The sequence below is a fragment of the Mya arenaria genome, chromosome 13, assembly GCF_026914265.1.
Source record: "Mya arenaria isolate MELC-2E11 chromosome 13, ASM2691426v1".
NCBI classification, from domain to species: Eukaryota; Metazoa; Mollusca; class Bivalvia; order Myida; family Myidae; genus Mya; species Mya arenaria.
The window spans coordinates 29,402,273-29,429,963 of record NC_069134.1 but is presented as its reverse complement, the minus strand read 5'-3'; the positions used below and the strand labels follow the sequence as shown (position 1 = coordinate 29,429,963).

Sequence of the window (27,691 nt, the reverse complement as noted above, 5' to 3'; positions counted from 1 at the left end):
AAATGAGGGCATTCAATATGTGATTCAAACCTACTTCTGCACTGTGACGATTCCCTATGCCGGACAATTGAGGTACCGTGTATGCTATGGAATAGTTTCTTCGTCCAAGTTTTCTATTTATGCCAAACTCGGTGAAAAGATAATACGATTCGCTTACAATGCACTATTTTGGACTAAATATTGTTAATTTTCTTGGAGGAGTACAACAAAACGCCTCTGCCAACGTTTTAAACCAATAGAATTTCGGATCTGAGGAGGGGCGTATGTCAAAAGGTTGTGCCAAAGCTCTAATGTCAATTTATCAATCCTTCCCTGGATACGGTTCAGACGGTAAGGCAAATAATCGAAACTTTGGTAGAGAATACACAACTCCATTAAATGAGATTCCAACCAATATAAACATCTATACTATCCGAAACAAAAAAAAACATAAACAAAGTGTGACTGATTTTATTTCGATATATTGTTTGTTAACATTGAAAAAGGTTTCATTTGAATAAATCATGCAGTTTTAAACAGCAGCGTTCTACTCCTTCACGAACGGGCATTCTGAAAGAATACGTTGACAATGGGAGAAAATTAGTGTAAAATCTGCTTTTGATAAACACTAGAAATGTAAAAAAAATGCTACGGCGGCCAAGTGCAATAGCAATTGGAACACCGATGGCCATGCAGTTCCTATAATGTGTAAAAGTGACTATTGTTTCCTATTATTCAACATTAATCAGGCTTGCCAGGAAGCTGCTTGGATTAAATTTGAAATCCACACTGAGCACAGGAAATAATTGGCATGTGTTCAATACGTGCTCTGTGGAGTGCAGGCCAACGCTCATATACATATAAGTTTTAGTCCCTGTAACTTGACAAGTTTTTAATTAAGAAATTTTGGGCTTACTGCATTATGCGCACAATTTCAACCAAGTAGCGAATAATTGTCTTGAACTTTAACATCCCTTGCTTCATATGTGTACATTGTATACCGTCACAAATAACATGTATTATACACGGTTTCGCGCGAACTAGTTTCGAGTTATGGACGAGGTTAAAGTGTTGCCACCACGACGACGACACCTACACCGACGCCGTCATCGACACCATGCCTATGGCAATAGCTCGTCTGAATGGAGTTAAAATGGCCGTGGGACCACTCTAGATGTCATTCATCGTAGGGCCCGCGGCATTTGGGGTTCAAAATTACTCATTTTGCGAATATTCCACAAAACGGTGGGAATAAAATTCCCCTTTGGCATTATAATGTTTCAGTCATACTTGGGGATGTGACAGGGTCAAGCCACAATACAGCCACTATAGGGCGCGGGCAGATCTTTATAAACTAAACAATAACAAAGTGGCAATTATGCTTTAAAGTTAATACATACGCCGCTTAATAACGTTTGATTGAAATTAAACTGCAGCATAAATTGTGTGTACGTATGCTTATTTATACTCGCACTCGGGTAAGGCCTTTTCAACGAGTGTTCCGGCAAGATTTTTAGTCTTTTTATGTTTTTGGAGAATAGTGCACAGACAGAAAGTAACCCTGGTTAGAGCTACCCTGATTATCTAACGTGTACCAGTGTATATCACTGGAAGACGATTAGTATTTTTAAGTGGTGTGGCGGGGAATCGAACCTGCGACCCCTGGATTGACAGTCAAGTATGTTATCACCACACCACGTGACCTCCTCATAACGATCGCAATCGGTTGGATTTAAATTTCAACATAAATAAACAACATGGCATTTAAATAGCCTTATGCTATGAGCTACGAAATAGAGATTACCTGGTCCCTTCCAGTACCACTCCCAGCCCAACATGTCATCTCTGACTAACCGCTCTCCGATGCAGCGCTTCGAATTCCTCTCAATCGCACGCCAGTCGGTGTTGGTGAGGACAATGTCACCGTCGGGAATACCGTCCATGTTTGAGTCACCTACACGCTGATCCTACCAAAATATGCGAAAACATGTATGTGATACCAACCGGAAATGTCACAAAGTACATGTTAGGCGTACACAAATAAAAATGGTTTCCATTTTCCCGACCTACCCTATTTGTCTGACTATTATTTTTTTATCATTTCTTTCCGGTAGTATGTTGAACCTGAATAACCGCATATGTACTATTTTAGAGCTTTCAGTTATCACAGACCCAGACAAAATAGTGACAGATAGCACAGTTAAACGTATGCTTAAATCTACCTACACCCCTTTTCCTGAACTATTTTGGGCAGAAAAATAACAGTGTGAGAAATCACGTGACGATAAAGGGGTTCTCACATGGGTCGCCACGGGTCACAACTGATGTAAACAAACAAATAAGTGAAGTGAAAGTATTGTTTAGCCTATAAAGGAGAATGCTATTTTTTGCTTCTACACGCGTGAAATACTTAAGATTTGCTTGTACTTTATTGATGCATTCCTTGGCCAAAATTCCAGCGTTGCATCGTTCTGTAAAATTCCTTTAAGTTGAAATTTTGGCTAAGGATTGCATCATGAAAATGATTTTTGAGAACCCCTTTGAAGTCACGTGATTCCTCACCCTGAATAAGAAGAAACCATCATTTATACTTTGGAATATAACTAAGACAAACCCAAATTCGGGGCGAGCCATGACTTGCGATACAACAGAAGTTGGTATGACAGAATTTTGGGTGTATCTCGTGTTCTTAAAAGACTAGTTTAAGGAATGTTTGGCATGATAATCCCCTGCTGTACATCTCCTGCTAATTGCACTTATGTCACAGTAGGGACCCATTTCCTGTAAATTCGTTAATTGGCTCAGGGCCATTTAGGGTCCCTTTCTATAATAAAACTTCCCAAACTGCACAGCAGGGTACTCAGATTGGAGATCTGATAAGAGGGATCAAGGCAAGTAGATTCAGATCAATAAACAGAGGTTGTGTACTGTACACAGTTTATATTTATTTTATTTTATTATTTATTTATTTTTTATTTTATTTATTAAGGTTAGATAATAAAGATAATACACCAATGTACCAGAACGAGAATGACTGCCTCTACGATGGCGCATTTGCCACCCATGGAGAGTCTGGTGTCGTAGCAGATCCAGAAGATCAGGTACTTACTAGGGTCATCGCTGACCAGCATGTCCAAACGGTTAGAAGCGAGCAAAAAGCCCTCTAAAATTGAATGACTTAAAGGTTTATATTGAGGATAAGTAAAAACTCCGGCGCAATTTACAAATATAGCAACTATGGAATCGTTAAGGGGGCATCTAAATATCACCTTCATGTCATCAAAGCTGTGTTGATTGTCGAAAATCTACGCGACGGTATGTGTTCGTGGACAACATATTGTGCCCCACCAGGTACATTATTACTGAATGCTTAGTACCAGGATACGGTCCAGTATGCTCTTTTTATATTTAAGTTTGAGAATGCTACTTCATATTGATATTTTGATTATGTCTGAGTTATGCACATACTTTATATATAGATAAATTCAGTCCAATACCTGCATTCGGATAGAGCAAAATGTAATGAATATCTCAAAGATTAAATATATTTTGCTGGACCAGAACTTGGCAGTCTTCCGGCCTGGTGAAACCTGGATTCATTGAAAAATTAATGGTGCTAAACGTTAAAGTGAATGAATTTTCTTAGGGGGAAACGCGACACACCTTTTGTACTGTTTAAATCAATTGGTTTGAAATGAATATAAAATACATGTATGATCGTCATATACGTGAAACGCTAGTAATGGTATTTTTTTCAATTTGATGTGTTGCCTGCATTGAAATGTATTGGGATATTACTTTAAAGTGACACTCTTTTTCAAAATCAATACATAGTACATACACATGTATAACAAATATCAATTTTGAGTGTTACATCTTTAACTACTTACTAAATAATGCATTTATGGAAAACATTAGTTACTGATAACAAGATTGTAACAGTGTATTAAATTGCTGAAAGAAACAAAAATATTAAATGATTGATGCATGCTAAAAGGTTAACAGTGATCTACTTTCGCCTCATAAGGGTTGAAATACCGTGTTTCCTGCACAGTTCTTTCAAATTAAACTCGGAATCCTTCATAAGAACCATTGTTTTCGGCATTTATTTATCTTTTCTGAAATATTTTAACAATTGTATTAATTGCGGTAAATCTTATTCGGGAGTTATAGTGCTTCTTTAAAGTGTCTTACCATGATTTCGTTTTGAGAAACACTTAAAATATGGAAATTTAAACCGGATGGCCCGAAAACGTTTCCATGTTTATATGATCGCTTAAATGAACTCTAACTTATTTGATGTTCGCACTAAGTTGACCAACTAGCTCCGCCTTTTGTGTAGTCACTTGGTTTTATGGCGCGAAAGTTGAACCGCCCAGGCATTAGTTTCATAAAATGGGTGTCGGGCAATGGTAAATTGTCGCGACTTTGTGAATATGTAATGTTTGTACAAACATGGAAAAGCACCGAAACATGAACGTTAATAATACTTTTCGTTTAAAATCCAACACATTATTGATAGTTAGTTAGTACAGAAATTTACTGGGATGACCTCGTGAAATATTTTATTCATAATGTTCAATAAAAGATTGCACATTTTGGTACTAAATTTGTTTTATTGGTTGTATATTATAAAGAGCATTATAAAGGAAAAAAAAACGTAATTATAAATTGCATTTGAATATTGTTATATAAATATTTTAATTGTGCACTGAATGTATGTCAATACGATTTGATAGCTGAAACCACATCCATTTTCAAATTCCTATTCATGACGTAAGCTTCAACTGCCTCCAGACAACCGCACTCTTAACTGTCAATCAGTTACTTCGCGCATGCGCAGAGGGCTGAGCGATCTATGAAAAATAGACGACTTTACCCAATCATATAGATCGACAAAATACTGTCTACGAAATTAAATGTTTATATTCACCGTAGCTCAACATGATATGGGGCTACAGTTAATGGGATAAATCCTCAATTATCATTGGCCAACAAATATGTGCGAACACCAAATATTTATAGCATAGAATGCAGTTTTACGAAAACAAATCTTCAAACTCAATTTCTACGGCATTGTCTTTAAAACTGGTCATACATACATTAATATCACCTACCAAGGAATGGTCTCCGAATGTTTTTTTTACCTTAGACATAACGCAATGGAATCGCGATGGCCCTAATTGGATTCCGTAGTTAACATTACTTTAACCCCAAAATGCAATAAAGACTAATAGCTACTCGAACACTTTGAACAACTCAAAAGCTTGTTGGGTTTTCTAAACCAAAATTTGGTGTTTATTTAAACAACGTGCAGGGTGTATTGCTTTATTTTATTGTAATTATTGCAAATATAATTAAGTGAGCGTTATGCACATATAAAAGTCCCCAAACTCACATAGAACAATCGGGCCTACAAGTTTTTTTCAGGCCTAGCAACGCCCATGCTAACTACATGCTATGGAGTCATATTAGCGCCGTCACACTCCCTCACCTCGCCTTATTTAAATTTTCCCAAGAAAAAAAAACGCATTTGTGTGTTATATTTTCGCATTTTTTTCTTTCAAATTTGTAGTTCTTTGTATGTTACTATTGTGGTCTCGTTTGAAATTCGATAAAAAATATCAAAAATTTGACATTAATTTTACTTCCGTGCCTCTTTTTTAATAAGTTTGTCTGGAGGAAAAAACGCGATATTTATTGTTGCATCGGCGCATCTTTTTTCTAGAGGTTACCAAGAGGTTTTACTTTTTAAAGAACTGTACAAATTGAAAGAAAGATGCGACGTTAAAGCAAACAAATATCGCTTTGTTGTTTTTTTTGCGGACATTTTGCGGGGGGGGGGGGCGGGATCGCAATGCAAAGTTTTTTACTAGTTTATGAAATTAAAAAAAAACAACACCTCGTATAGTATTAAACGATATTATTATTATTATAACTATTATTTGATCCAAAAATGTCATTTAGAATAGGATACTCGAAATAAATATGAAGCTATTCACCTAGCCAGAGTCATTCATATGTAACCGACATACCTTCTGCGGGCGCCCATATAGCTCTTGTTGGGTTCTGGCGTACGAAATCGCCATTGACATTGATGCAACCATCATCAACCCTATAAAAATATTTTATAAGCATCTCCATTGAAAAGTTTCACATTTATGAATAATCCAAGCTGAAAACAACATGTTAATATTCTCTGAACTGGGAGCCGGACAACAATCCCATGGACAAAACATCTCATTCCATCTTTGACTAGGTGGCTAAAAGATCCTACATCATTTTGACACGGTGAAAAAAAAATCCAACTTATTTTGACAAGGTGGATTGGTGTTGTGGACTTTTTTGTCCACTACTTCAAATATGGCATGGGATGTTTTGTCCATGGGATTTTTGTCCTACATTCCCTTAAATAATGGAAACTACAGGGACAAGCCCACAAGCAGGTAAAACAACGAAGACACAATGAAGGTATCTGATGTACAAGGGATTTTAGTTTTATCGTGCCATTGGCTGTAATGGGCTGGTGGCCCCACATAATGTTGATATTATTTTAAGAGGATCTAATATGTTAAATAAATGGCCCAAAATACATTATAGATATTTGTAATCCAGTTTGCAATTCTGGTCATGAAAATGTATATTTTGCTTTCTTTCAAGATACATAATTCGAGATAACCAGTCATCGAAATTTCACATACGAATACATCGGACACCTTTAATGCACAGTACTATAACCAATCAGACACCAGCCGAGACTATGGCCTAGTAGACACCAAACGAGACTACGGCCAATGAGACACTAGTCGATACTACAGACAAGCAGACGCCAGACGATACTACGGCAAAGCAGGCACCAGACGGGACTATTGCCAAGCAGACGCGAGACGAGACTCCTTATATACGCAGATGTCAGACGAGACTACGGCCCAGCAGACACCCAGACCAATATTTAGTATCGATCTTATCCTTATCCTTAGAAATGCTTCAGCGATTCCATTCAGCCTATCGGTCAGCTAGATATACAGGCCAATTAAAACTCTTATTTTCTTATCTTGAATTTAAGTTGCTTATTGAATTAGGCCCCAGACGAGACTATGACTCAGCAGACACCAGATGAAAGGTATACCAGACAGATCACACATTCATCAACCTATCTATATGCCTGGAAATCCGCCTGACAGGGTAGCGAAATAGGGGTTTAGTTGGGGTTTAAACTGATTTATTGGTAGTCAACCTCTTACTTATGGCAAGATTTATAAATGACGGCATGTTTTTGCACTGTTTCTGTCCATAACATTTGTACCAGCTTTAAACTCACCAAAGACTTGCAGCTCTGTTCACACGTCCCTCTGGAGTGACTGTCCACTGAAGTTTTGCTTTGAACGATTTTCCAGGATTTGTAGCCTCATCGCCGTTGATTCCATAGATAGCCAGCCAAGTCTTCCCGACAACATGCCTCGTAAATTGCTCCCACGTGATCACACAGTTCTCATGAGGCATTGGAAGGCCAATTTGACCATTGGGCAGTATGTTGTTGCGCGGTCCTCCAAGACGAGCATTGTGTGTGCGGGAGTTATTTCCCTTGTGTCGGTGTCCGTTTCTCGGGCGGGGCGCCTGCACCACCAATGCCACACTCAGAATCACAACGAGTGAATAACGCATTGTTCCGTTCTGTAGTGAAAGGACGTTGTTCGAATTGTAAAGTGAATATTAGACATTCTTTGAACTAAAAATTGTACTCGTGTCTTTAAAGCTGCACTCTCACAGATTGTACGTTTTGACAACTTTTTATTTTTTGTCTTGGAACGAGCCAATTTTTGCAAAAATCCATGGAAACAAGTTATATTTGACTGCTGACAAAAATTAGAAATCGCAGATTTTTATATTTAAGTTCAAAAAATAATGTTTTACGCACATTCCTTAAACCGTTAGTGCAGCTTTAAAGTAGGCATATTGTATATCGTAACTAATAAGAATGATCTATATGCTATTCCTCCGAAACAAAGTCTGTACATTAAGCGCAACACAATCCTCGTCCCAAAAATCCGCTTAAATTGGAAAAAATGAAATCATTAAAAACTTCTTTATTTACAAAATGTTTCAATCTGTGATTTAAAATTAAATGTGTGTTAATATTAAAAGAAGGATTTCAAAATTTACGATAGTTTTATAATCGTAAATACGTTTTTAATGTTTCATATATTACAAACTTACCAAATATACAAACAGTTTCCTTTCCAGTTAAAACTGAAATAAATGTGATTCATCTAACGTTTAAATGTAATATATATATTTTTTAAGTATGTTTACGCTTTTGCTTTCCTGTTACAATGTCAGTATGATCTCGATTCTAGACGTTGGTCGACGCCTATTGGTTTGATGATGATATTTAAAAACCTCACTAGTTGCCCTTAGGAATTGCCAAACACGAGCCACGTGAACACAAAACACATCCAAATTAGGAGAAACGTATTGAAATCTTGAATTAATTGTACTGTGTATACTTATGTTAAAATTAAACGAAATGCCTTTGACATGTACTGAGTACAAATATATTTTTGGTGTGATTGTTTATTGTCATTAATAAATATAATGCTCCCTAAGACGAGCAGAGGTTTGACGAGAACATCTCTGCCATCACGCACGAAAATTAAGTAGATTCCACCTATTGAGCTGCTTTTTTAAATGTGTGTTGTTCTTTTCAAACGTATGTATGCAATATTCTATTAAAATTTCTTAAATAACATTTGTTTTCAAGGTTAGAAACAAAATATTATTTCAAATTAATTTTTTTAACGTTTTGAATCACTATCACTTGACATGCGTAGTGGCAGAGATAACTGTACGACAAGGGAAGTAATCGTTGTATGGAGTTTGCAATTAAAAGTATGTGAAAGAGAATACTGTATAACCACGTGCACATGTATATTTCGAAAACGATGGCATAATTTAAAATATATCCTAGTCTTCTCGTTATACTATGGGAGTCATTAGTCTTTTCATTTAGTGTATTAGCAAGTTAAGTTTATAATCCAATATAAAAACTCATGAAATTATACTCCTCATCTATGTTCATTTGGTGCAGTCATCATACTCCGACCTGTGTGATAGATAAGACGTATATATACGAGGGATGATCGCGAAGTTCGTGTAAATTGTTCATAACATTTTCATTTTTATTCCAATACATCTGAAACTGTATTATCCACAAGATCAATCTATTTAGAGATAAAATATGAGGCGAAATAATAATCGGCTAACGATAACAACAATAAACGGTATCCTTGGCAACGCATCAGGCCCTAGACGGCCGAAATGTGTATACTTGTTATTATTCATTCACTTTAAATCGATTTTTGCTTTCATTACATAAACAAAGTCTATGCTTATTTGAAAGTTTTACAGTATATATCATGTAATGAAAGGCACGTTCAGTGTACCGAATCTTGAAACTAAATTGACAGTATAACAAGGAAAACTAAAACATACTCAAAATAATAGATTTATGATATTATCATTATTTGTTATTTATCATTTTTTTTCTTCTTCTTCTTCTTCTTCTTCTTCTTCTTCTTCTTCTTCTTCTTCTTCTTCCGACAGTGTGATTTGTTTTTCAGGTCTGTGAGGAAATCTCGATTGTGGTATTACAGTTAGATGGTTTATAATGACACGTAACATACCTGTCTGATGGGGGCGCCGGCACTATTAATTCCGACGGCTTAATGTTTTTCATAAAAGACAATCAACGAAGCATACATTCCTACCATTTACGACTGCTACCATGTCGTGTACGAGGAACTCGCGCACATAGGTTAGTTTCGCATCTACCCTTTCGCTTGGATGACTTTGTACATGAATACGAGTTTTCTGTGTGTAAATCGATAGATTGGTGTGTACAATACAAAAATGACTTTTTTATTGAATATTATATATGTTGGCCAATTAGAATTTCTTTGAAGTGTATTATTATGTGTTTAAACCCTTCCATAGCTGTAGGTCCTGCCAATTTAATCACCGTAGCTTAAGATACTATAAACGACGAAAACAGATTAAGAGGGTATTTATTTGCTATTGTTTGACAATTATCCAATAAGATTGTATGTGCAATGTGCGCATTTCCATGACTGCAACTTATATTACATAATTATAAGCAAATACTTTTAATATGATAACATGCTACAATATTTTTTATTGCAACATTTCATGGCAGTATCTGGATTCCAACTGTACATTGATGTAGGCTGCACTTGACCATTTGTGTTGTACCGGATATTCTTGCATACCATAATATTCTTAACTACTACAATGCTATGTGATGACTGTCATATCCCAAGCTTGTAAGTCATCAAAACCACACCAACATATGTTTGTAACTGGGCAGTTAATAAAAATGCCATAATACTTATATATATATATATCGTACATTACTCATATAACATGATTGCTTAACTGGCAGCAAGATACCGCCATAATAGAAACGCCGCCTGTATTTTCATTCCGTGAGGCTCATACCTGGAATGACCTGCTTCAGCAAATCGCTCTCCGATAGCGTCCCGTAACATTTATTTTCATTACGCAATGCTATGAATTATGAAACCACTGAGAGTGTTAAAAGGCTTGAGCGATGAATCCTTCTATTGATAACCTGCTTGCTTAGAAAACTCACTCACTCACTCAAGCCTAAAAATAGCGCTGTCCAGTTTAAAATAGAACAGTTAACAATAGAGAAAGGGCATGGAAAGATTCATAATCCAATAAAAACTACAGAAACAAGCCCAGAAGACTGTTTAGATCCACAAGGCAAGGGCCTTAACGAGGCTAAATGAACTAGAGACTCAAACGTATAAACACAGCGTACATGAACATACACAAATCAATACTAGCACCAAAGAGATCCGCCAAAACTAAGTCCGTGCGGTTATGAACTTAAATTCAACGTTCTGAATAAATAAAAGACCTTGCCAGGAATTGGCAGCAAATTCTAAACAGGGGCATACGCGACGGTCTAAGCTAATTTACCGTTGCCTAGGAGTAATGTAATATGAAAAGATGGATATATTTATGACTAGAGTAGTCAGGTAAAAACAATGCACAGATAACTTCACTGTATTTATTCAGCTCTGACAAGGTTGGTTAACAAGTAAATGATCGTTGAAGAGAGACATCTTCTTGCGGAACATCAAGGTCATTGCTCCTTCACAAAAGGACATTATGAAAGAAAAATAAAACCCAAATTATTTCAATTATAAACAATGTGGTAATAAACATGTATATATAACTTCCGAATGTTTTTTTTAATTAAACGAAATATCTTTTGTGACGGAAATAATTAAAGTACTGGCATGCCATTCGGTTAATTTCATTCGGAAGTCTTCGGCCATTTCTATCGGAAACAACTTCGGATATGTACGGTACATCGGTAGAAGTAAATCTTAAAAATTTGAATTATAATATTAATTAAATGTAGTGTTTTAGTTCGTTTTCGTAGATATATGTTTAAATTGATTGTCGGGGAAGTGTATTTTTGCAAACATAGTTAAGATTCCCAAAAGTTAGGCCATTGATTTTAACTGCTAAATTAAAATAACTACGCGACCTATTTGCAGCGTTACATCCTACAGACTTCTGACATTGTAAATTGTCCATATAGTTCCGAATGCGGTTTTTTGGATAAAATGGCCGAGGAGTTCCAAATGCGGTTAATTTATACCATGATGAATGCGACAGATATAATTTAACTTTATCAAAATGTATTAAATGATATAACCAGTATCCTGCGTAACGAGAGGTCTTACGGGTATAATTATGTATGCATATGCTAACAAATATAATACAGATTCAAAATAACAATTTAAATTATAATTCTGTTAATGGAATGTTTATGAAAGTATATCGATTTACTCAAATAATTCAAAACAGTCATGCAAAATGCCTTATGAATATTAGATGAATCCATTATTTGTGTGTAACGAGTTTGTTTGTGCGGAAACTATCTTTAAACATATTTCAATAATTGTACAAATGTGTTTTCCGCGAACTCATTAGTATTATACACTCATTGGATGATATTTGTGTCAACAAGGAAATAAAGCCAACGGGGTTCGTTCGTATACAATAGTCTGACGAATTTATACTTAAGTAACAGTTGTAGCCACCTTGATCGACCCCTTTTGAACAACCAATGAAAGCAAACGTAACCATTATCTAAATTCAGTATCGGTCAATATCGGTTTTGCAATAGTTCTGTCTAGGGATAATGAAATAACCTGGCCCTCACCAGAACCACTCCCATCCCAGACTGTCATTATTGACAAACCGCTCTCCGATGGAGCTCATCGACTTTTTCAATGGCCGTCCAGTCGGTGTTGGTGAAATCAAAGTCTCCATCAGGAATACCGTGCATGTTCATGTCAGCTGGTCTCTTGTCCTAAAAACACAGCAACATAATATCTAAACATAACGAATAGTTTCTTGATGAAAGACGGATATATTGACAAAACATATTTCGAATATACCTTACTTAAAAGCCTGTCCAAGTTTCTGGTCTAGAGTAAAGTATAATGCCTTAACATCATCGACAAGTATGAACATTCAAGATATGCATACTCCGTAGGCAGCCAAGCCGTGATAAAGAGTGGGTTATACAGATTTCCAATGCTTTCCAAACGTTATCAAATCTTGCATATTTCGGACTAAACAGTTCCATAATTTGCTTTTTAAGTTTGTTTCAAAATGAGTTTATAAACCTTATTTATTTGCGATGCCATTTGCTCACAAATGTAACACATTGGATAGGATTTCATAAAGACCAAGAAGCAATATGTTGCATTTGCGACAAGATGATGTGGCGAAGGTCCAACAATTTGTGTCGTGTCGTAACAGATGATGAATAAATGTGAAGCAAACGATCGAGAAAATTGAAGAGTACAAGATGGTGACAAATATCATAGTTAAATTAGTTAAGATAAATGGTATGTTGTTGTATATTAAGATAACTCACGTCATATTAAACATTTTGACAAACAGTATGATCATAAAATTGGTAAAACACAATACATGTAGATTCTTTACCATCAAGTGCTGTACAGATTTGCAGATTTGGTTGTAAATGTCTACCAGCTGAAATTGAGTCGATTGACCTGGCAAAACAAACATATTGCTTTTTTATACTAGGTCATTTGAAGATGATTATAAATGTGTCTAGATAAAAAAAATCCATGACTAAACCAACACAGCTTATTACAGAGATCGGTCCAAATTTGAAGGTTCGTCCGGTACATCCTTTTTAAAGGAGCGTTACATTGACTGTTTTTCAATACTTTCTTTCTGTCAATAAACAAAGGTGGTGGCATATCGTTTTTTGATGTTGCTTTCATTATTTTGTGGCTAATATCGTCTGGGCCAATAGCTTTGTTAACATTTACGTTTTCTGAAACATCAGTTACATGCTGTTCTTTAATTGCAAAGATAGAAAACCGTGAGTATGTTTTATAAGTAAACAAGGGAAGAGTATGACATTTGTATCGCAACGTGTGCTATTGCACGAAAAATTCGTTAAGCGAATTTTTCATTTTCTTCATCAGAAGTAGCAACATTCCTATTCACTGAGGAGGATATGCATTTGTTTGCTGAGAGTTGTTCTTAACGAAGAGTTTCCCAGTGTTACAACACATCTTAGGATCAATTGTGCTTAAATCATTTAGAGATGTTTCAAGGCTGCACTTAAACGTTTGCTTAACGTATGTTTTCATGTTTTAATACATTTATTCCTAAAATGCTTATATTTTTGCCAATCAAATTGTTAACACGAATATATTAATTTTTGTGTATATCTAGCATGTTGGCGACTTGTACGGCGAATGTATGTGTCGTGCCATAGTTTATCATTTGGTCTTATAGTTACAAATTCAAATGGTATACTTGTTTTGCAAAGTTCGGTAAGCTTATGTGAAATCAAAATCCCCTATTATATCTCCATTTGTCATACATGTGTATTTCATAAGTTTACATACCAACACTGCCAACAGGACCTCAACTTGTGGGCACTTGTTTCCAACAATCTTGGTCGTGTCGTAGCAGATGCAGAAGATGAGGTTTTTCCAAGGAGGGCTACTGATCAACCAGTCCTGTCGGTTTGCCGTAAGGAGGCCTCCCCCTTAAGTGCACAGTATGTAAGAGGTCATGATTTTCTCTGCAAATATGTTGCCACATCAGAGGCAGTTGTAGCAGTAGGAAAGAAATGAGCTGTTATCGAGCCGCAGCAGGACAAGAATTCGCAAAACACGCAGTATTTTTTGTAGCAATAAATTGGACCGTAAGACAAAAGATAAACAGCAAAAACATTTGTTGTCATTGCCAGGAGCTTTTAATAGGCGGCATAATCAGTTGTGTTTATACAGACAGAAGACCCAATCCGTTAAACAACATAAAGCACCAATTAAATTGTTGCTATGAGAAAGAGTAATCCAACCATTCACAAATAGAAATGCCAAATAAGAATACCTGTCATAACAGGTGACCAAGTGGCAGTTGTCTGGTCTTTCCGCTCAAAGTCTCCGTTGATGTTGGTACAGTTCGTGTCATCAGACCTAATGAATTAAGAAATACATGTTGATGTACTTACTACGTCCTCCATTTTAGGGCTTTGATTGCAAACGACGTAACTGACTACGTTTGTGTAACATAAGACAATTGCAATTTCTCATTTTTTTCATAAACCAAATGATCAAAATCATCAATTTTCAATCATGATTCTGGTCAAGAGTGTTTTAAAAAATCGAAAACCCTAACTGGGCAATGGAGAAATCATAAGGGCACGTTCATGAATTTTGCTTAAGTTTATATCTGACTTGAGTTTCACTATGGCTAGTTAAAAAATACATAAAAGTGTGAACCAACGAACAAAGCATAAAGTAAAAAGAATAAAGAATAAATGTCCATGTGAACTTAAATAAAGATTTTACAGCGAATGTTTTACACAAACTGTAGCATGTTCTCCGACTTTGTCTAACCATATAAATGGCTGCTGGAGGGTCTTTACGACGAGTTTTGTTCATGACAAACGTTCAGTCTCATGGAAGTACAAACAAAAATCTTCAATATGGAACAAGTCTGTGGAAGCATATTATTATGGCTAGACGAAGGAGAAGTCAAATAAGTTTAAAACTCGCGTACCAGAAGCTCGCTGCCCTGTTGACTCGTCCAGCGGGCGTAACGGTCCACTGAAGCTTTGCTTTGTCTGCGAAAAGGTCACTGTCCCCGATTATACCGTAGATTACATTCCAAGTCTTACCGGGAACCTTTTTTAAATCAATAGAGTTTGTTAAATACTATAGTTTCTAATCATGTAGTGTATAACCAGTAAGAATATTTTTAGCATGTATTCTCGTATAAAACTTTTTTATCGCTATAAAACGATAAGCAAAACCATTAAATTGAGAAGTAAAAACAACAACATAACAACAGTATTAAGAAGGTAAAAATGATATGTCTTACTTGTTTACTAATGCCAATTATATTTAATAGTTGATAAAACATGACAACGGCATTTAGCACAAATAGAGGCCAACGGAAGAAAGTAGATGATGATGCATTGATGGCTGGCTTAAAAAATAAAAGCATTCCAAGAGAACACAGTTTATATACAAACACAGTAAAGAAAACGGCGATTTGCTTAAAGTGAGATTCTAATTCAAAATCAATATATACACTCGTATAACAAACATAAAATTTGAGTGTTGCACCTTTAACTACTTGCCAAAAAATGAATTTATGGGAAATATTAATTACTCATAATTATAAACATTTTAACTGTGTATTTAATAGCTGAAAACACACAAATATTTAATAATTGGTGAGTGCTAAATGATTTACTGTGATCTTCTATCGTCTCGTAAGGTAGAAATACCGAGGTTTCTGCACCTTTCTTTCACATTAAGCTCGGTATTTGTCATAAGAACCATTGTTTATCACATTTAGACATCCTTTATGGTATATCAAAACCTTTATATTTATTGTGGTAAATCTTGATTGCGGGTAAGAGTGCATCTGTATAAGTGCAATCCTGCCAAAAATACATTGAACAAAAAAGCCAGAAAACGAGTTCAATGAAGAAGATGGTGATAATCCTAAATTGTTTACAACATACAAACAAAGATGAAAACCAGAATAAGAACTCAATGATGGAGACGATGATATGCCCTTGACTCAATTCGTAAAGTACTCCCAAATATATAAGAGCACATAAAAGGACAGCAACAAACCAAAGAAACTTACGTTAGCAAGGAACTCCTCCCAACTCATCACACAGTCCGAAGTGGGCACTGGAACACCAACACCTCCGTAGGGCATCACATTGTTGTCACTCCCTCCAAGAAGAGCCTTGCGGGAGAAGGTAGGGGAGGACTGCCTTGGGTTCCAGGAACTCGGGTGGAAGCGGTGTCTGCCATGGCTGCCTGATGGCTCGAGGCTCACCATAACCAACATGAGCAACAACGCTAGCGATTTCCTGACGTAAATATTTCGGACCCACGGTGAATGAATGCAAACACTTTAAAAGTGGGACGAGATATTATAAGAAATAGTATCTTTTACTTACATCTTTTAAAATGCCTTAAAATCTGAGGTAAGTTCACCACTTTTGTTTCACGATTTGCATACGTTATTGAACTCTTTCGGATTTTAATTAGAAAACAAAATTATTTAAAGGACATATTTATCTGCTAACAAAGCACCAATTTTCATTTTGTATTTGTTTTTAAATTATTATACAGAAAGTCATTCGTTGTTTATATTAATTATCAAACACAAATATAAAACTATGTATTTACCTCTTAACTTTGTGCCTCTATAATCTGGTTTAACATTAACATCATCATCATTATATTATTATTATTATTATTATTTTATTAATATTATTATTCATTGTCATGTTTTATTTTTGCAATAATAATAATAATAATAATAATAATAATAATAATAATAATAATAATAATAATAATAATTATTATTATTATTATTATTATGATTATTATTATTTTTTATTTTTTTTTTTATTTATTTATTATTGAATCTCGGGTCAGTACGATCAATGTGTTCTCTTAGAACGGCGTCTTGCTTTGCTTTAAGTAAGGCAACAAAGTTCCCCTTTTCATCCCCGTGACCCCTTAATGCAATGTTTTGTTTGCAGCCGAATACATATATTGATTCGACAATATATTAATACTAACTAAAAAAAATCCGGTTATTAACCACAACGGATTTTATTGTCTTGAGAAAGAGCGCTCTATATCGTCTCTCTCCCCTCATGATTGCTGGAAATATTCTGCGGCCTGACATAACAAGTGACCTTCTGATTTGGCATGGTTTCCGATTGCCCAAGTCTTGAAGAAAATGTTTTACAAGTGCCTTACCCCATGGTTTTGGCCCTGCAAGTAAATTACCTGGAGCACAGAAGATGCATATCGATGCATGTACCGATACCCAGTGTGCGTCTTTCAACCGTTTAAAAGTAACCCCCGCTTTGCATAATTTAATATTTTAGAAGAAAATTAAATGATATAGAACCATATTTTTTCTAGAAGTACATTGAATACTTAACAAACACTGATTACGATCAGAAATGAAATTAATGTATTTACAATAGTTAACTAATCAACATCAACGTCCTCCCTGTCTTGTATTATCGTATGTCCTGTGTAAATATAATTTCAGTACAATTTATTAATCTGAACTGTCAATAAAATAACGTGCAACTTAGTATCATGTATACTTGAATATGGAAAACATTGCTATGTACGAAACCCATTAGATAGGTACAATATTTATGCGAACAGCTACTAAAAAAGCTCAGTAGCAAAAGGTTTAAACATAAACCCGGTTTAATGGCACTGGGTAAACGCCAAAGACATAGAACATAAAATCACAAACAAGAAACATGGAAGAATAGCACAAAACTCCACAAGCAGTGCATACATACTATATATCCAAAACTAGGTATGTTTATCAAGGTTTGTTAGGTACCGCCTTGCAACGGTCAGTAAAATGTAAATTTACTGGAGGTTTAAACCAGTTTGTGTCCACAAGCTCACTCTAACCACAACCTAACAGGGAAAGTGTATTTATGATGATCTTCCCTAGGCGCGCTTAACAGTTTATAATTTGACTGTCGCCGATTGTCTCGTATGATGGATTCAATGACGTTGCCATTTTGAAAATAACCGTTTCGTTAACGGAGTGAAAAGAGTGGTCAAGTAAAAACAACTCACAAATAACTTCACTCTACTTATTCAGCTCTGACAAGGTCGGTTAACAAGTAAATGACCGTTGAAGAGACGGCTTCTTGCTGAACATCAAGGTCATTACTCCCTCAAAAAAGGACATTCTGAAAGAAAAATACAAACCAAACTAGTTCAATTAGATAATAAACATGTATAACCTCCGATTTAGAAATAATTTTAATATAACAAAACACTTTTTGGGGCGGGAAATAAATGACGTAAAGGTATGCTCTTCAGTTAATCACATCACGATGAATGCGACAGATTTAATTATCAAAATATATTAAATAATATAACCTAATACATTCTTTGTAGTCTATGATCATATGATGCCTGGTTTTATCAAGAAATTGGAACTGTTAGATAGTTTTGTGTCTAGTGAAACAAAGGTTAAACGATAATTTCATTCCAGATTGGCAAAGTAGATTAAACATGTCCAGAAGGGCTAGATTTTACAAAATGTGTTAGGATTTAGAGTTCAACCATATCTCAAAAAAATAAATATTATTAAATTTAGAATGTCGGTGTCCAAACTGCAGCTTATAACGGACCGATGGAGTAGACCGCAATCGACGCCCCTAAATCGTACATGCACTGTTTGTTCTTTAAAATACCACTTACTTTTAGAATAGGTAGTATATACATCTTATTAGGTATAATTAGTTGAGTTGATCAATACAGAAAATGAAACTTTTCAAAAAGCTGAGTATGTTATATGCAAGAACTCAGAAATATTGCAATATATCCATAATAAGTTTGTGTATATTTATATATGTGTATGCGTGCGTTTATGGTTATGTATATGTATATGCATTTAAAAGGTATAATCACATATAATGACATTCATATCAATTCTTATAATTTTGATATTTGTAATTTTTGGTATGTTAAATGCTGTCTGTTTTGCATGAAAATGCATATATATGTGAGTTTGGTTAGTGGTCACCAAGGCGGACAAGTGGGTTTTCTCCGGGATCTCCGGTTTCCCCCACAACACAAGACCACACTCTCGCGCAACATCGTGCCAACGAGAGTGACTTATTATAAGCTATCATAGCTTTCTTCACAATCGTTGATTTAAACATATTTTATTCAACATATCTCTCTCTCTCTCTCTCCCCCCCCCCCTCTCTCTCTCTCTCTCTCTCTCTATATATATATATATATATATATATATACATATATATATGAACAGAACTGAAGATTTATGAGTTGCTCTCGTTGTTAAGGGTGGGTTCACCATTGATAATGATATCAATGTCAACACGTGTGATTCTTGATATATTACGAATTATAGTTTGTCGAATATATAATAAGGGACAATGCAGGAAGAAGTGAGTGCTACTTTCAATTTCCCCACATTCGCATAGAGCGGAAATTATTGCGTTTTTGCAAAACAGGTGATAGTTAAGGGCACTACAACTAGTACGCAGTCGAGTGTGGAATACCTGCAAGCGACGGCTACCGTTGTAATAGTATGGAGGGCAGACTGAAGATTAATTAGAAATAGATCTCTTGAAAGAACCAATAGAAGGGCTGTCCCGCACATCCCGAGAAAGTTCATTCCATGCACATACAGAAGAAGGTAGGAACGAGAAAAAGAAAGAACTAGTACGTGACATAACCGTTCTTGTATTAGATGCATTGCGTAGTGGATAATGCTGAGAACCAACAGTTTGGGGTGTAAGGGATGATAAATACTCAGGTACAAGGTCGTTGTCCATTTTATAGAAGAGACATAGTTTGTGATTGAATCGTCTTTCTGAAAGAGTTGGCCAGCACAGTCCCTTATGAAGAATGAACAATCGTTGTAAAATATATAACGTTTTTAACTACTCTTTGTAAATGTATTCGTAAAATGCTTATAGGTTTGTTTTCACGAATGTATTGCTTTTTGTATATGACTAGCACGTTGGCGACTTCCACGTCGGATGTCTGTGTTGTGCCATAGTCCATCATTTGACCCTTTAGTTACAAATTCAATTGTAAACATTCTTTACAAAGTTCGGTAAGCTTATTTGAAAAGCTATCACTAAGTTGCCAATATTTTCGTTGTTGATAAATGACCAAACCTGTAGTTCTGATTTTTTTCGTTCAATTTATCAAAATCCTCTATTATATCACCATATGTCATGCATGTGTATGCCATAAATGTCCATACCAACACTGCCAAAAGGACCTCAACTTGTGGGCACTTGTTTCCAACAATTGTTTTTGTGTCGTAGCAGATGAAGAAGATGATGTCGGAGGGCTACTGATCAACCAGTCCTGTCGGATCTACTAAACAGTGTTAATAACAGAATGAAAATCATATTTACAGAGTGTGTTACAAATATCTGGAATAAAACCGTACTTTATGGTAGTGTTACTGGGTTATGAATGACAGATATCTGCGTATAAAATTACTCCGACATGTACTTTTATAATCAAGACTTAATATACATGTACAAGTTTTTTTTAAAATAATCACATCGCAGGTAAGCTTTTGCAGTCCAACTATTGCTTCCCACATATCTTGTTGAAATATGAAAAACCTGTATTTTTTAACAATGAAATGCTGGAATTTGTCAATAGTTTACAAGCTATGCGTAGTTAGGTTACACCATGTTTAACAACAAAACAGAGCTAAAGGCTTGATTACTTTCTTGTAACGATCAGCGCTATCTAAAGGGTTCACACTAAAGTGGTGGACACCGTGTGCAGACATAGAAAAAAAGCTTGTTTAGCCTTTTACAGTCTTTCCTGAATTCTTAACGAAAATTTTAAATTGGAATCCTGTCTAATACCCAAGTGGTTTACATTATCTGATTATTTTATACATATGTCTCTATAAAGGATTCCTACAAGTGGTATCGTCCTTTTACTTGAAAAAAACTGGATATTAACGTAGCCAAATCAAACAATGTGGCTTTTTCCAGTCTTTGCAATAAACGTACACAATATCTATTAAATTCTGGAGGTAAAGGGGGGTTAATGCAATCAGCGCTATATCGCTCGCGAAGGATGGGTTACCTGCCTTGACTGTCATAACAGTACTTTCGTAGTTACTGCTCTCATGCACGTGTCACGAGATTTTGATTGATGTATACTAAATAGAAAGCAGTTGACAAAACTACTCCCTGTCGAACTGAGCGTTTAACATTAATGTACTCCCGTTTGTGTGAACAACGCATTTAAGACTACCGTATGATTGTATAATTAAGCGCAATAGTTTCTCACATATGGCTCAAGACCACAGTTATCTGCCCCCCGTTGACCAAGATCCGGATGTGAATACAGAAACAAAGAGTGCTTGTGTTCAAGTATCAATATTTTATTAAAATTGAATGAAAAAGAAGCAAAAAATGTTCTTTTTGCAGAGAACTTGACTGAATTTGACACTCTATTGCAGAAATTGATAGTTTTCAATGTAAATATTGGAAAAATCATAGCTTGTGGAAGTCTGAAAATTAGTTGTTTGTAGCCGATTGACTCCCTGGCGGAAGGGTTATGTATTTGAACTCAATTTTGACAGTCGGGTCAATGGTCAACATGGTGTTTTCTTGTGATTATATTTTGTGTCTTGAATTGTTCTAGAGATGCCATGTCCTTGTTTTTCAATTGGGGTGTGTATAAAGTCAAAAGCCAGGTTAGTGTCTATATGAAACATATAGTAAAAATAACTGTGGTCTCACGCCTGATATAGAGGAAGCTTTTGGAGGGGTGGCCTATTTTAAATTGTTATAAATTCTTAATTTATACAGCTATCTGGTTGAAATTTGGCCAGTTGACAGTGCTTAGCCATAGAATATTGGTGTTTGAGTATGAAATGTGAAAATCTTATATTACATAATATAAATTAATGATATATAATTTTCTTAAATATTTTTGACATTTTTAAAAAAAACTACTTTCACTTTCAATTTAATGTTTGTAAATAGTTCCAAATGATGGTAACTAATGAATGAAAGCCTCACTTTCAATTCCAAAGTATAAATGGAGGGATTTTTTTAACATAGGAAGCAGACCCAGGAGAAACTGTCTGTTGAAGACCCCCCCCCACCCCCCACCAAGCTGCCCACCAGAGGCCAAGCTGTACTTGGTGTTTGCCAACATGCTGTAATTTGTAAGTACTTCAAGATAATATATTAGAAAATGGTATCCAAACTGAAGTACAAAGTGAGACAGTTTGGTCATAAAAGCCCATTGAGACTGTTTGTTCCATTCCTAAATGAATTTCTTTCATGTTGTCAATCATTTCTGATGTGGCTTTGATAATAATATTATTTTCTAATGAAACTGCTGACTTGTATCAGTCTTTGGTCTGTATTGTGCATCTATTCACACATTTTGTTTGCTCTTTTAAGCAAACATTACAATAATTGCAAATTCTATAAGCAATTAAACAAAACTTACTGCACATAGGATGCAGAATGATGTTTTATTTAGTGTGCATATGATTTTCAGCTTATGGACAAGAAAACATATACTTTAACAATCACAGCAACACAATGAGATCCCAATTTTAAAGAAATAATGCCACCTTTCATTAATTCATTAATTCATTCTATCAATCATTCATATATATTCATTAATTCATTCATTTATTCAATTTATTCATTGAAAAACTTGACATTTCTCAAGGCAAAATAAATAAAAAGTGAGCAGCTTACATAAAGAATAGAGCCTTTTCCCTTAATGCATTAAAAAACACAACCTTAATACAGTATAAATGTTTTAAAAACCCTAATTTATTGCTTATTTTAATAGCCAGCCTGGTTGCTGTAGCCACAGAGGAATTTTCAAGGACAAGAACCAGTGCTGGTAAAACTGTGGTCTCTGTGGTTTTCCATACCGGCTCTCGGCAAGGATTTTCAAGAAAGGAATACCATCTCCAAGTAAGAAGAAATTCTAAGCATGTCTGGTTTGAATGCTTGCAAAATGCATCTGGGTACTCAATAAGATGAGGTTTACCTTTGAGTTGTTAAAAACTGATTGCAAAATGTCCAAAAGACTATATATTCTATTAAATTTGTCCTGAAAATCTTTGAATTCATGAACTTTTCTGCATATTTATCACATTTATGACTATATTAAAGGTTGTGTATGCCTCAAATGAGTGTTTACAGGCCTTTTTCAAACTTTAACAGTAGTGGCAGATAGTTTTATTTGTGTAAAACATTGCTTTTGTGTCTTGCTTGCAGATCATGATGTGCCAATAAGCTCCAGTTAGCTGCGGCCTTTTCCCCAGGCGGTAGTCCTGCAATCTGAATCCAGGAGATGCAGCTCTGAATCCAATATTTCAGAAGAATGAAGATGTTAGTCAACTCTGTAGTGCTTGTTTGTGTGTAAATGATTCCAATGAGTGAGATTTATAGCAAATCAGGTGTAAATAAGCATCTTATAGACAATAGTGAAGTGCTGTACTCTGAATTTAATGCCAAATCTAGCCTTCAAAACAGATTCTTAAAGTAATTTTTTTTTAAAAATGGGCATAATAATGCTATCTCTGCATTTTCTACATCATGTAGCCACCTCATACATGAAAACACTAGCAGTTGTCATGAATCTTTAAGTTTTGGTGTGTTTTTTGCCATTTCCTTTGTTGCGCCATTTGTCCCGGAAGCCAACAATTTGGCATATAGTGTTGTTTAGACTGTCTATTAACACATTATCACTAAATTTCTTGTGTTAAACTGAACAGTTCTGTTACCTTTGTATATAAGTGGACCAGAAAAGCAAAATTTTGACAAGTTGAGGCATTTCAGTTGGGCTCTATGTCATTTTTTATATAAAACACTAAGCCGATGAAGTGGAAAAACCTTATTTTGCTTAAGAAAAAATCTTAAAAGAGTAGGCAGGCCAGTTTTGTGGTGCTGTTCTATAGACACCATTAAAAGCTACAAGGAAAACTTTACTTGGTCAAATTATTCCAATGCATAAGGAAATAATGGCTCTTCAAAGGTTTGCGGCTTAACATTTGAGGGAAATGGCTGTTTCTGCTTTTTATGAAAATACCACAGGTGCTAATACTTGTCTCATTCATTTCAGTGTTTGATATATCATTGCCAAACTTTCAGTATGTGTTGCATATAGCCTGAAGCTGAACTATAGGAGTTTTGAAGTCTGTTTCTGAAAAAATGTTGCTTAAATAGGCTCAAGACCACAGTTATCTGCCCCCCGTTGACCAAGATCCGGATGTGAATACAGAAACAAAGAGTGCTTGTGTTCAAGTATCAATATTTTATTAAAATTGAATGAAAAAGAAGCAAAAAATGTTCTTTTTGCAGAGAACTTGACTGAATTTGACACTCTATTGCAGAAATTGATAGTTTTCAATGTAAATATTGGAAAAATCATAGCTTGTGGAAGTCTGAAAATTAGTTGTTTGTAGCCGATTGACTCCCTGGCGGAAGGGTTATGTATTTGAACTCAATTTTGACAGTCGGGTCAATGGTCAACATGGTGTTTTCTTGTGATTATATTTTGTGTCTTGAATTGTTCTAGAGATGCCATGTCCTTGTTTTTCAATTGGGGTGTGTATAAAGTCAAAAGCCAGGTTAGTGTCTATATGAAACATATAGTAAAAATAACTGTGGTCTCACGCCTGATATAGAGGAAGCTTTTGGAGGGGTGGCCTATTTTAAATTGTTATAAATTCTTAATTTATACAGCTATCTGGTTGAAATTTGGCCAGTTGACAGTGCTTAGCCATAGAATATTGGTGTTTGAGTATGAAATGTGAAAATCTTATATTACATAATATAAATTAATGATATATAATTTTCTTAAATATTTTTGACATTTTTAAAAAAAACTACTTTCACTTTCAATTTAATGTTTGGAAATAGTTCCAAATGATGGTAACTAATGAATGAAAGCCTCACTTTCAATTCCAAAGTATAAATGGAGGGATTTTTTTAACATAGGAAGCAGACCCAGGAGAAACTGTCTGTTGAAGACCCCCCCCCCCCCCCACCAAGCTGCCCACCAGAGGCCAAGCTGTACTTGGTGTTTGCCAACATGCTGTAATTTGTAAGTACTTCAAGATAATATATTAGAAAATGGTATCCAAACTGAAGTACAAAGTGAGACAGTTTGGTCATAAAAGCCCATTGAGACTGTTTGTTCCATTCCTAAATGAATTTCTTTCATGTTGTCAATCATTTCTGATGTGGCTTTGATAATAATATTATTTTCTAATGAAACTGCTGACTTGTATCAGTCTTTGGTCTGTATTGTGCATCTATTCACACATTTTGTTTGCTCTTTTAAGCAAACATTACAATAATTGCAAATTCTATAAGCAATTAAACAAAACTTACTGCACATAGGATGCAGAATGATGTTTTATTTAGTGTGCATATGATTTTCAGCTTATGGACAAGAAAACATATACTTTAACAATCACAGCAACACAATGAGATCCCAATTTTAAAGAAATAATGCCACCTTTCATTAATTCATTAATTCATTCTATCAATCATTCATATATATTCATTAATTCATTCATTTATTCAATTTATTCATTGAAAAACTTGACATTTCTCAAGGCAAAATAAATAAAAAGTGAGCAGCTTACATAAAGAATAGAGCCTTTTCCCTTAATGCATTAAAAAACACAACCTTAATACAGTATAAATGTTTTAAAAACCCTAATTTATTGCTTATTTTAATAGCCAGCCTGGTTGCTGTAGCCACAGAGGAATTTTCAAGGACAAGAACCAGTGCTGGTAAAACTGTGGTCTCTGTGGTTTTCCATACCGGCTCTCGGCAAGGATTTTCAAGAAAGGAATACCATCTCCAAGTAAGAAGAAATTCTAAGCATGTCTGGTTTGAATGCTTGCAAAATGCATCTGGGTACTCAATAAGATGAGGTTTACCTTTGAGTTGTTAAAAACTGATTGCAAAATGTCCAAAAGACTATATATTCTATTAAATTTGTCCTGAAAATCTTTGAATTCATGAACTTTTCTGCATATTTATCACATTTATGACTATATTAAAGGTTGTGTATGCCTCAAATGAGTGTTTACAGGCCTTTTTCAAACTTTAACAGTAGTGGCAGATAGTTTTATTTGTGTAAAACATTGCTTTTGTGTCTTGCTTGCAGATCATGATGTGCCAATAAGCTCCAGTTAGCTGCGGCCTTTTCCCCAGGCGGTAGTCCTGCAATCTGAATCCAGGAGATGCAGCTCTGAATCCAATATTTCAGAAGAATGAAGATGTTAGTCAACTCTGTAGTGCTTGTTTGTGTGTAAATGATTCCAATGAGTGAGATTTATAGCAAATCAGGTGTAAATAAGCATCTTATAGACAATAGTGAAGTGCTGTACTCTGAATTTAATGCCAAATCTAGCCTTCAAAACAGATTCTTAAAGTAATTTTTTTTTAAAAATGGGCATAATAATGCTATCTCTGCATTTTCTACATCATGTAGCCACCTCATACATGAAAACACTAGCAGTTGTCATGAATCTTTAAGTTTTGGTGTGTTTTTTGCCATTTCCTTTGTTGCGCCATTTGTCCCGGAAGCCAACAATTTGGCATATAGTGTTGTTTAGACTGTCTATTAACACATTATCACTAAATTTCTTGTGTTAAACTGAACAGTTCTGTTACCTTTGTATATAAGTGGACCAGAAAAGCAAAATTTTGACAAGTTGAGGCATTTCAGTTGGGCTCTATGTCATTTTTTATATAAAACACTAAGCCGATGAAGTGGAAAAACCTTATTTTGCTTAGAAAAAATCTTAAAAGAGTAGGCAGGCCAGTTTTGTGGTGCTGTTCTATAGACACCATTAAAAGCTACAAGGAAAACTTTACTTGGTCAAATTATTCCAATGCATAAGGAAATAATGGCTCTTCAAAGGTTTGCGGCTTAACATTTGAGGGAAATGGCTGTTTCTGCTTTTTATGAAAATACCACAGGTGCTAATACTTGTCTCATTCATTTAGTGTTTGATATATCATTGCCAAACTTTCAGTATGTGTTGCATATAGCCTGAAGCTGAACTATAGGAGTTTTGAAGTCTGTTTCTGAAAAAATGTTGCTTAAATAGGCTCAAGACCACAGTTATCTGCCCCCCGTTGACCAAGATCCGGATGTGAATACAGAAACAAAGAGTGCTTGTGTTCAAGTATCAATATTTTATTAAAATTGAATGAAAAAGAAGCAAAAAATGTTCTTTTTGCAGAGAACTTGACTGAATTTGACACTCTATTGCAGAAATTGATAGTTTTCAATGTAAATATTGGAAAAATCATAGCTTGTGGAAGTCTGAAAATTAGTTGTTTGTAGCCGATTGACTCCCTGGCGGAAGGGTTATGTATTTGAACTCAATTTTGACAGTCGGGTCAATGGTCAACATGGTGTTTTCTTGTGATTATATTTTGTGTCTTGAATTGTTCTAGAGATGCCATGTCCTTGTTTTTCAATTGGGGTGTGTATA

At 35.2% G+C, this 27,691-nt stretch overlaps 1 protein-coding gene and 2 long non-coding RNA genes across 3 annotated transcripts; 2 read left to right on the top strand and 1 right to left on the bottom strand.

Moving 5' to 3' along the window:
• Positions 1 to 436: 436 nt before the first annotated feature.
• On the bottom strand, positions 437 to 16,458 carry LOC128215189 (uncharacterized). Its single transcript, XM_052921897.1, has 10 exons — positions 16,258 to 16,458; positions 15,157 to 15,281; positions 14,485 to 14,570; positions 13,995 to 14,137; positions 12,299 to 12,409; positions 7,301 to 7,653; positions 6,015 to 6,094; positions 3,000 to 3,142; positions 1,784 to 1,946; positions 437 to 549 (listed from the first exon to the last, which is right to left on the bottom strand). Exons 1-10 carry the CDS (start codon positions 16,456 to 16,458, stop codon positions 527 to 529), a joined length of 1,428 nt encoding a protein of 475 aa, XP_052777857.1. The 3' UTR covers positions 437 to 526.
• A 5,800-nt stretch (positions 16,459 to 22,258) lies between these two features.
• On the top strand, positions 22,259 to 25,185 carry LOC128214901 (uncharacterized). The gene is made up of 4 exons (XR_008257993.1): positions 22,259 to 22,365; positions 23,010 to 23,137; positions 23,444 to 23,557; positions 25,169 to 25,185. It is a non-coding gene; the product is annotated as an uncharacterized LOC128214901 (long non-coding RNA).
• Positions 25,186 to 25,194: 9 nt separating this feature from the next.
• Positions 25,195 to 26,464, top strand: LOC128214902 (uncharacterized). Its single transcript, XR_008257994.1, has 3 exons — positions 25,195 to 25,274; positions 25,919 to 26,046; positions 26,353 to 26,464. It is a non-coding gene; the product is annotated as an uncharacterized LOC128214902 (long non-coding RNA).
• Positions 26,465 to 27,691: the final 1,227 nt, after the last annotated feature.